Raw genomic sequence first — 10105 nt, 5'->3', positions numbered from 1 at the left:
TCAACTAAAGGGTAATCAAACACTGCATTTATGAGCTGAACTATTTTTTACAACCAACAGGAGACAGAAAATAGAATTGAGAGAAGAAACTGCTGGATTTGTATCTCAGAAAATCAAAACTGGACACACAACTCAAAAAGCTCAAGTGACTTAGAGCTCTTTGTCCACAGTTCAAGATTCCCAAATATATACCACTTGGTCACAAATTGGTAAATTTGAATTATGCCAGTCTGAACTGCTATGGTATGCTAATAATAAAAATATACGGAAAATCTGAAAAGACACGGATTAAAGATTACTCAAGCATCTCATAAATTCAAAGCTGGAGGAGTTATTGATTTATGAGCAGTGTTGATCATTAATTCTACATGGCACCATACCTGTAACTTGGGAGCAGAAATCTTAGCAGGATTCAAGTCAAATGCGAGTTTTGAATTGTGTGGAGTCTTGAAGACCATCTCTTTCATAAAATGCACCTTCCTATACACTTTTTGAGGACTTCTGGTGTGGCCCAATAGGATAAGTGCTGGACTGTGAACAAAAAAGTCGGCAGTTTAAACCTACCAGCTGCTCCTGGGAAACGCTGTGCAGGCATGCCATGAGTTGGAACCAACTCAACTGCACTTACCAACATAGACTTTACAAAGACACAACCACCAACTGTTTATTGTGAATGGAGTAAAGGTTTACAGAGCAGACCATCCGCTCTTCCTTCAACAGAACATACACTGGGTTCCATCTCAGTGACTTCAGTCCTTTCGATAGAACATCACAGATCCCACTTCCTCCCTGTGACCCTTGTTTCCACTCCTTCTTCTCAACCCTTCTGAATTTTGTCCTTGGGTAAATGCTGCCCTTTTGATCTCCAATGGTTGGCCGTTCTATAATGTGTGTACCTCACTAGGATGGCTGCTTCCTCTATGGACACATTTTGTAGCCTTTTGTCAGCCCATCCTTAGATTGTTTGCCGTTGTCAAGTGCCATCCAGTCGGTTTTGACTCATAGAGACCTTGTATAGGGTCTCTGAGGAGTGGCTGGTTAGGTTTGAACTGCCGACCTTGCAGTTAGCAGTCCAGTGCTTATCCTACAGCGCTCAAATACTGCTTAGCAGAGTCGCTGTGTTCATGAGTCTTGCAATCAGACAAATGCACATTCTACTATTTACTGGGCTACTCTGGACAAATGACTTAAAGCTCCTGCTTCAGTTGTTGCCTCTTCTGAAAATGGGGGACACTACTTTCCTAGCGTTTTTTAGAAGAATTCAGCGCGATAGTATACGTAGTTGCACAGCGCTTAGCCCGTAATAGGAGTTCTCAACGGCTGGGGCCCTGATAACTTATCCCCATTTTAGAAACTCTTCTCAAAGCAGCTTGAGGACTCTACAAAAGGGTGGGGCGGTAGCGTCTAAAGCGAGTCACACAGGACAGGGTGTGGGTGGGGTGGGACTGAGCGTCCGCCGGTCCCCTTGAGGGCGGCCCCACGCAGACACGGGTCCGCAACCGACAGGTCTGACCTCAGCCGCCCCAGTTCTTTCTCTCCCTCCGTTGGGCCACTCTGGCAATGAAAACACCACCACGTGGCCTGCAGCCCATGCGTCACGCGGCTTTGCCCAATAGAGAGTCGCGTGGCGGGTCTGGGGGCGGGTTGCCAGCGAGGCGGTTCCGCCCATACTTTCCGTGGATTGGTAAGAAACATTACGCCCGCCCTCCACGGCGTGCACTCATGACCAATGGAGGCTGGCAGCAGAAGCTCCGCCCCGTCAGCTGCTCGGCTCCGCGGGACTGGCAGAAGGGGAGGGGAGGGGAGAGGAGGGGCGAGACAGGGCGGGGGCGGGGCCAGAGGAGGGCGGGGGCGCCGGCAACCCGGCCTTCGGAGCCGGCGGAGCGGTGCTGAGGTGGCTCACGCCGGCCCGGAGCTGCGGCTTCGCGGGGTCCAGCCCCGATGGCGGCCGAGGCCGCGGATGCCCCCCCGGGCGGGGTCGAGCCGGCGCTCAGCTGCTTCTCCTTCAATCAGGACTGCACGTAAGCCGAGGGATTCCCCTCCGGGAGGGGGGTGCTCTGTCGACCACTGGTAACCGGAGAGGCGCGGGGGCTCGGGTCTCTTTACCACTCACCGCCTTCTCCCTGCCCCGCAGTGGGGCTCTCGCCCAACGCTCCCAGATCGCGAGCCGGGAGCCGGGAAGCTGGGCTCAGGGTGAGGGAAGGGGATTAGGATGCAGGGAGACCCAGGGGTCAGCATCGGGAATGGGGGTCAGCATGGGGAGTGGGATACGACAAGGTCTCGAGGGTCAGCACGGGAGGTGGGGTGCAGGGAGACCGAGGAATATGGGGGCGGTGGAAAGCGGGTGACCTAGGAGGGGGTCTGGAATGGCCACAACAAAGAGGTCCGGAAGGAGGGACTGGGAAATTGACCTCAGACGCTCTAGTAGGGGCCCAGGGAGGTGGGAGTAAAAGAGAAACTTTCCCATTTGTCCTTGAGCATCTCAACGTGGCAACTGGGCAGGGCCTGGGACCTCGGCCTGGACAACCCCAGCCCCGGCCCGGCCCGGCCCAGCCCCGGCCCAGCCCCGGCCCAGGGCATCTTGCCTGCCCTCCCTGGATGTAGGGAACCTCTCCATTTCCCCCACCCAGCCAGAGGAAACCTCCTCGGAGCTCTAAAGAAAGCTGGCTCAGACTACCTCCCCGGAGAAGGAGGAGGGGTGGGCACCTACCTGTTGCTTTCTGATGGATTTCTCTGGTCTCACTTTGATGTGCACATTTGGATGTTGCTGAGTCGTGTTTCTTAGAAGCAAAGGCCTATTTCCTTCCCTCTTTTCATGAAAGTGTGAGAAGGCAGCCCTGGGGCACCAGATGGAATGTGCCCCTGGGAGCGTCAGGCTGGGATGCCAGCTTCCATGTTTCCCACTTCCTGCTGTACCAGTTTTCTGGTGATCCTTATTCTGAAGGCTGTTTCCAGCCTGTGCTGGCCTGGCTGTGGCTGAACTGTGCTAATATTGAACATTCACCGGTGCAATTAAGGCCATCATGTACCAAAGCAAGTTCGGCTTCCATTCCCTTTGTTTTTCTGTCTCAAATACCCCTGTGCTCAATAATAATACGTCTTTGTTTGAGAAAACTGTATGTGTAATCATCGAACAGAGTCGCTCAACAGCTTGGGGTGATGAGTGGCATTTAAGCTTTTCTTGACCACAATAAGAAATAGTATGCATTTCAACACCACTCAGCACCCCCCACCCCCACTTACATATTATAAAAAAAAAACCAAGCCCCACTGCCTTCCAGTCGATTCTGAGTCATAGTGATTAGATGGGATCAGGGCAACACTATAGGACTGTAAAAATGCCGCCCAAGGTTTCCAAGGCTGTAATCTTTACAGAGGCAGGCTGCCACACATTCCTCTCAGGGGGTGACTAGTGGATTCAAACTGCTGACCTCTTGGTTAAGGGTCAAGTGCTTTAACCACTGTGCCATTATGCCACTAGGGCTCCCTGGTGTGTGTACATAGAATGTCACAGAAAAGCAATTCACAAAATGGCCTTTACCTTTATCATGATAAACTTTGGTATTTTCCTTTTTTTTTTTTCTTCTTTTAAACTTCCTGTGCTCCACTACACATTTAGGATCCTTTCGTATGTTGAGACCTGCAATTTAACAACTGATGTTCTAGATAAAATTCTGTTTTGTAAGAAACATTTTGCAAGAGGGTCTGACTGTTGAAATGGCTGGAGGCTGTTTTTCTCCCCAAGTGAACACAAGCTAAAGTGGAGAAGTTGTGTGTTTATGAGTCCTGGTGTGGTGCTGTAGGATAAGCACTGGACTGCTAATCTCAGGTTGGCGGTTCAAACCCACCAGCCGCTCCTTGGAAACCCTATACAAGGTCGCTATGAGTTGGAATTGACACAGCGGCACTTAATAACAATTAGTGATAAACAAGGAGCACTGGTCGCGCAGTGGGCTAACCCTTTGGGTTGCTAACTTCAAGGTTAGTGGTTCAAACCCACCATCCCGTAAAGATTTGCAGTCTTAGAAACTTTATGGGATCATTTCTCCTCTGACCTATATGGTCCCCATGAGTTGGCATCGATCTATCAACAGTAGATTAGTTAATTAAGTGCCATAGACTCGGTTCCGACTCATAGCAGTCCTGTGTAGAGTTTCCAAGAAGTTAACAGTTGTTGTTGTTGTTAATGCCATCTAGTTGGTTGCGACTCACAGCGATCCTGTATAGGTTTTTCAAGGAGCAGCTGGTGAGTTTGAACTGCCGACTTTGTGAATCAAATGACCTTGAGGTCTAGTGCTTACCCAACAGCACCACAGTTGTTGTTGTTATTAAGTACCATTGAGTTGGTTCCAACCAATAGCCACCCTGTATAGGGTTTCTGAGGAGCAGCTGGTGAGCTTGAACTGCCAGCCTCACAGTTCAAACAGGTTTGCAGTCTGGCGTATTAACCTGCAGCGCCATTCCAAGACTCCACAGTTGTTGTTGTTATTGTTATGTGCTGTGGAGTCAGTTCCGACTCATAGCGACCCTGCACAGGGTTTCTGAGGCTGTAAATCTTTACGGGAGCAGAAAGCATCTCTCTCGCACGGAACAGCTGGTAGTTTTGAACTCTTAACCTTGAGGTTGGCAGCCCAATTCGTAACCACTACGCTATTTAGAATTAGATGTTCTAAATTCGGCTTTGTAGCATTGTTTATCAGATTTTTACAAAGTAAGGTTGATTTTAGTTCTAGATATCAACTAATATAGAGTAAGTCCCAGCTCTCCATCACAACTGAATAAGTGAATGTTATTTTTCTGAGAGTACTGTGAAAGTTCATTTCCTTAGTTCTATTTTCTTGGATGAGGGCTCTGCTGGCAGCTCTGTCTTAACTATAAATAAAAGTTCTTGTCACAGGCGGTTGCTTTGAGCGTTAGAAGGTATGACACTGGATTTTAAAATAAGTCAAGCCCCTTAGTAAATACACTCAGGGGCATCAGTGGTTTTGGGGTTTTTTCTTCCTCCGGCTGAGTTTGGGATCTTTTGTATTCCTGGTGATGGTGGATGAAGGCAGTTAACCTTCACCAGTTCCTAAGTTTATACTTAATGCTTGGATACTTTAGGGACATTCTTACATTTTGTTAGTAATAGGTATTTGTCCCAAATCCTATTCCCATGTAAGGGGACAAGAATTTTTTTTTTTCCTTACAGATAGCCTTATGCATCATAATATAAGGGCAAAGTCTGAATTCCTTGATTCCAGGCATAATCTTTTGTGGTCATTGATCAAGACAATTTGTCAACAATGGTGATCACAAAGCCATTTTCCCATGTGTACATTTCTTCTGCCCCAAGAGCAGAGCTGATACATGAAAATTAGATCGCTATCCCTTTTGGTTAATGTTTAAAGTCTCTAGTTACAGTATTGTTTTTCCTTGACTTGCAAACTTTCCAAATCCCAGTTTGTAACTAAAAGTGTTTATAAATTCATATGAAAACATCTATGTGGAAAATGTTTAAAAACGGAGTCTATTTGGAAGTTTTAAGATGCTGCTGGCTTGCTTTTCCCCTGTCGCTATTTATCACTGTTGGTGATTGGTTGGTGCTGATGCCAAACTCTAGTTCTAACTGCTATGCAAATAGCTCGCCAGCCAGTTTAGCTACTCAGCAAGTTAGAGGGCTAAGGGACTGAACCAACCACCTTGCAAATTTACAACTAGCTATAGTCGGCACAACAACAAATAGTCAGCTGTCAGTGTGTCCCAGAGAAGAACAAATGTTTGAGAAGAAAAAACAAAACCAAACCACCCAGGGATGAACATGTGACCGTCTGTTTGTTAGGTCAGTGAAACTAGAACCAGTCTTAGACTTGTAATATTCTTATTTTAGGATGTGTTTCCCTGGCAAGTACAGACCTCACCTTTTCGTATGTTCATTTTAAGTGTGGGAGGCGGACGTACATTCCCACTCTGAAATTCCATTTTCCTGGGACGGAAGTACTCAATCAGACTGCTTATTCTGAGCATGTTTCATTTCCGGTGTGGAGAGCAAAGCTGGAGGGGAACAGAGTGGTATTTCTTGTGGCCTCTGGCCCGGCCCAGCCCCAAACCAAGCTGATTTCATTACAAGACCAAGGAAATCCTGGTTCCCATGCTGCTTTGGTAGCGTAGTGGTTACGAATCGGGCTGATAATGTCACGGTCAACAGTTCAAAACTACCAGCTGTTCCATGGGAGAAAGATGAGGCTTTCTGCTCCCGTAAAGATTAACAGCCTTGGAGACCTTGTACAGGGTCACTATGAGTCAGAACTGACTCCACAGCACATAACAACAACAACAATGCTGCTTTGGGAGTTCTGGTGTGGCTAGGATAGGGAGGTGGTTCGGACCCACCAGCCACTCCTTGGAAACCCTGTACAGGGTAGCTGTGAGTTGGAACCGACTGGCCGACACTTAACAATAACATGGTATCTTCATTTTGTGGTTGAAAAGTAAAAAAGAAAGAAAACTAGATCTTTTTTTTAAATTCCCCATTGCTCAGATCAGTGTATAATTTTTGTTTTGTTGGTTGATTGTAGTGGTGTTTGTATGGATTGTAGTGGTTTTTGTATATACAGCAGTGGTCTCAACCCTAACTTCGGGGTAGCACTTAAAGAACTTAAAAAAAAAAAAAAAAACCCAATTAAGATCTCAGGGTTGGGATGACAGGGTAGACGATTTCAGTATTTCTTGTAATTTCCCCGGGGGAATGTAATGTGTATCTAGTGATGAGAGCTACTACAGTGTACAGTGAAGTTGTTGTTGTTAAGTGCTGTGTTAAAATTGCCTACCTTGCAGTTCAAACGACCTTGTAGTAGTCCAGTGCTTATCCTACAGTGCTGCACCAGGACTCCACAGAGACCCTGTATAGGGTTTCTGATGAGCAACCAGTTGGTTTGAACCACTGACCTTGCAGTTCAAACCGACTTTTTGGACCAGAGCTTACCCTACAGCGCCAAAGTACCGCAGGATGTTTCTATGGCTTTTAAACAGATGAAATTCAGCCTATTAAACGAGCCCTGGTAGCTCAATAGTTAAGCGCCAGCTACTACTGAAAGAAAGGTCGTTGGTTCGAACTACCAGCCATTCCACAGGAGGGAGATGTGGTGGCTGGAAACCCTGTGGGGGTGGACGGCAGTTCTCCATGCCCTGTAGGGATGGTATGAATCAGAAACAACCATGTGTTTAGTATAGGGGGCTGATCAGTGCACATTGCTTCACTATACAAGCCCTCAAAGGAAACCCAGTGCCATCAAGTCAATGGAGACCCCGTACAGGATTTATGAGGCTGTCTCTAAGGGACCTGAAAACCTCATCTTTCTTCTGCGGAGTGACTGGTGTGTTTGAACTGCCGACCTTGTTGTTAACAGTCCTACAGCAACACACTAGCTGAAAAAGGAGCCCTGGTGGCTCTGTGGATAAGCACTGGGTTGCTAACCTCAGAGTTAGCAGTTCAAACCCACCAGCTGCTCCAAGAAAGAAAGATAAGACTGTCTGCTTCTGTAAAGATTGAGAGTTTCGGAAGCCCTATCCAGGGTCACTGTGAGTTAGAATCGACTTGGTGGCAGTGGGTTTGGTTTGGTTTGGTTTTGGACTATCTGGAAGTTTGGCAGTTTGAACCCACCCAAAGATGCCTTGGTAGACAGGCCTGACCGTCTTGCTTCAAAGTGCCCATCCTTGAAACCCCATTGGAGTTGGTCTACTCTGAGCACACTGGGTCACTAAAACTCAGAATCAACTCGACAGATGGTTTGCTCTCAGCTACTAACTGAAACATTGATGCTCTGAAACCACCCTGTGTCACCTCGGAAGAAAGTCCTGGGGAGCTGCTTCCCAAACATCACCGTCACAAAAACCCTACCAAATGCAGTGCTTTTCTGCACACATGGAGTCCCCATGAGCTGGAATCATCTCAACAACCACTAGGAAGATGAGGTGGCGTTTGCTGTGGGATTGGGGATGCACAGACGGTAGGAAAAGGGGTATCTACTTTCCAACCCCTCTGTGGTTGCTACTCAGTACTGTTGTCACTCCCATGTGTTCATTGTCTTCCACAGATCCCTAGCGATCGGAACCAAAGCCGGTTATAAGCTGTTCTCCTTGAGTTCCGTGGAGCAGCTGGACCAAGTTCATGGAAGCAGTAAGTGTGCAGCAATCTCGGGGGACACCGTACCCCTCTAACCCTAAGGTTGGTGCTGCTGAGCTCCTCTCCACACTGCCTCTCCTGGGCAGGTCAAACCTCAGGCGTCAGTGTTTTCCGATTTAAATGTAACTCATCGCTTCCACTTGCTTAAAAAAGCCATGGCGAGATATTTCCTGAAATGTGGTAATCTCTTAGGCGGCATTTACTTCAGTCTTTCCAAAGCCTTTGTTTGAAATCATATTGTTGACGTTTTTCCGTACCCCTATGAGGTAAGTCAAAAACTATTTCTGCTGAGGGGTGGAACCCACCCAGTGGTGTGATACGGTGTTGTAGGATCAGCACTGGACTGCGAACCACGAGGTTGGAAGTTCAAACCCACCAGCTGCTCCTCCAAAACCCTCTTCAGGCTTGCTATGAGTGGGAACCGTCTTCACAACATCAGTAGTGACTTGACTGTGAAAAAAGATCTGAAGATCTGCTTCCAGCAAAATGACAGCCAAGAAAACACCATGGGGCAGGTCTCCTCTGTCACGTGGCCTTGGCCTGCGTCGGCACCTAACCACAGCCATTTCTTTGTAAGGTCTTATTTTTCTTTTCATGAATGTTTTTCTCTGTTCTGAGCAAAGCATTCTTGAAAATAAATTGTTGTTACATATGGAAACGCACATATGAAAAGTATTCTCAGAAAGAGGGGCTGGCCCCGACCTGGGCTCACACAGGGGGGCTAGCTCGTACAGGTTGGTTCTGGACACAGGGTGTGGTACTGATGACTAGACTGTTTTCAACAGGGAAGAGACTCTGGAAAGGAGTAGGGAACACAGTTAGGTGTGGGGAGAACAGAGTTCACTATGTAACCGTACGTCCCCCCACCCCTTGATGGAAGTACCCTGCTTAGAGCAATAGGGACGAGAAGAATTCTGAAAACTGAGGCCCCAGGCAGACTGCAGTCCATTTCGATCCCTCATGGGGGAAGTAGATATTTCGATGGGCCACACCTTGCAAGTGTGTTTGACAAAGCAAACAGTGGAGTTCCAGGGCCCGAATACGTGGACGAGCGTCAGGAAATTGTCATTATGTATGTTGCGAGCCCACACAAGGGTTTCCTTTACTGTGGGTGTTTGGAAAGCATTTTGGAATGACTGAAGAGTCCTAGTGGTGCAGTGGTTAAGCACTCAGCTGCTAACTGAAGGATGAGCTGTTCAAACCCCCCAGCCAGGTCACAGGAAGAAGGTGTAATAGTCTAAAGACTGTTGTTAAATGCTGGCAAGTCAGTTCCGACCCATAGCCACCTGTATAGGGTTTCTGAGGATCAGCTGGTGAGCTTGCACTGCTGACCGTGCAGTTCAAACCAACCTTGCAGTCCAGCGCATTAACCCACAGCACCGTCCATACAGCTTTAGAAACCGTACGGGGCCGTTCAACTGTGTTCTGCAGGATCCCTTCTGATCGCACGTTCAAATGGCTATGTGTCAGAGTAGACTTGAGTTTGAGTTGTTTTTTTGTTTTGGAACCACTACCTCAGTAAACAAAACTTCTCCCGTGGAAAAAAAGTAATCGCTGAAACGAGACTAGTGGAGACTGCTTCATGTAGTGTAGGCTGTGCTCAGGTGGTGGAGACCGGAACCTTCCTCCCTGAGCACCAGTCTGTAAGGCCGCTGTCTCTTCCCTCCCAGATGAGATCCCGGACGTCTACATAGTAGAGCGCCTCTTCTCCAGTAGCCTGGTGGTGGTGGTGAGTCACACGAAGCCCCGCCAGATGAACGTGTACCACTTCAAAAAGGGCACCGAGATCTGTAACTACAGCTACTCCAGCAACATCCTGTCCATACGGCTGAACCGGCAAGTAAGTGGGGCTCATTTAAACCCAAAGAGAATTTTCATACTCAGACCTAACAGTTACGTTAGGAGAGGTTGGCAGTACACAAGGTGAAGCGCTCAGCTACT

The 10105-nt window shown here is 47.8% G+C and overlaps 1 protein-coding gene across 1 annotated transcript in view; it reads left to right on the top strand.

The window, feature by feature from the left end:
- The first annotated feature begins 1941 nt into the window (after positions 1-1941).
- The window catches only part of WIPI1 (WD repeat domain, phosphoinositide interacting 1), a 34826-nt gene continuing 26662 nt past the window's right edge, over positions 1942-10105 (top strand). The window contains exons 1-3 of the mRNA XM_006833606.1: positions 1942-2021; positions 8076-8158; positions 9835-10004. Coding sequence (XP_006833669.1) covers positions 1942-2021; positions 8076-8158; positions 9835-10004 — 333 coding nt within the window. The remainder of the gene's footprint in view (positions 2022-8075; positions 8159-9834; positions 10005-10105) is intronic.

This window comes from Chrysochloris asiatica, unplaced genomic scaffold, assembly GCF_000296735.1.
Source record: "Chrysochloris asiatica unplaced genomic scaffold, ChrAsi1.0 scaffold00007, whole genome shotgun sequence".
NCBI lineage: Eukaryota > Metazoa > Chordata > Mammalia > Afrosoricida > Chrysochloridae > Chrysochloris > Chrysochloris asiatica.
Note: the sequence above shows the minus strand (reverse complement) of the source record. Positions and strands in the feature narration are given on the sequence as shown.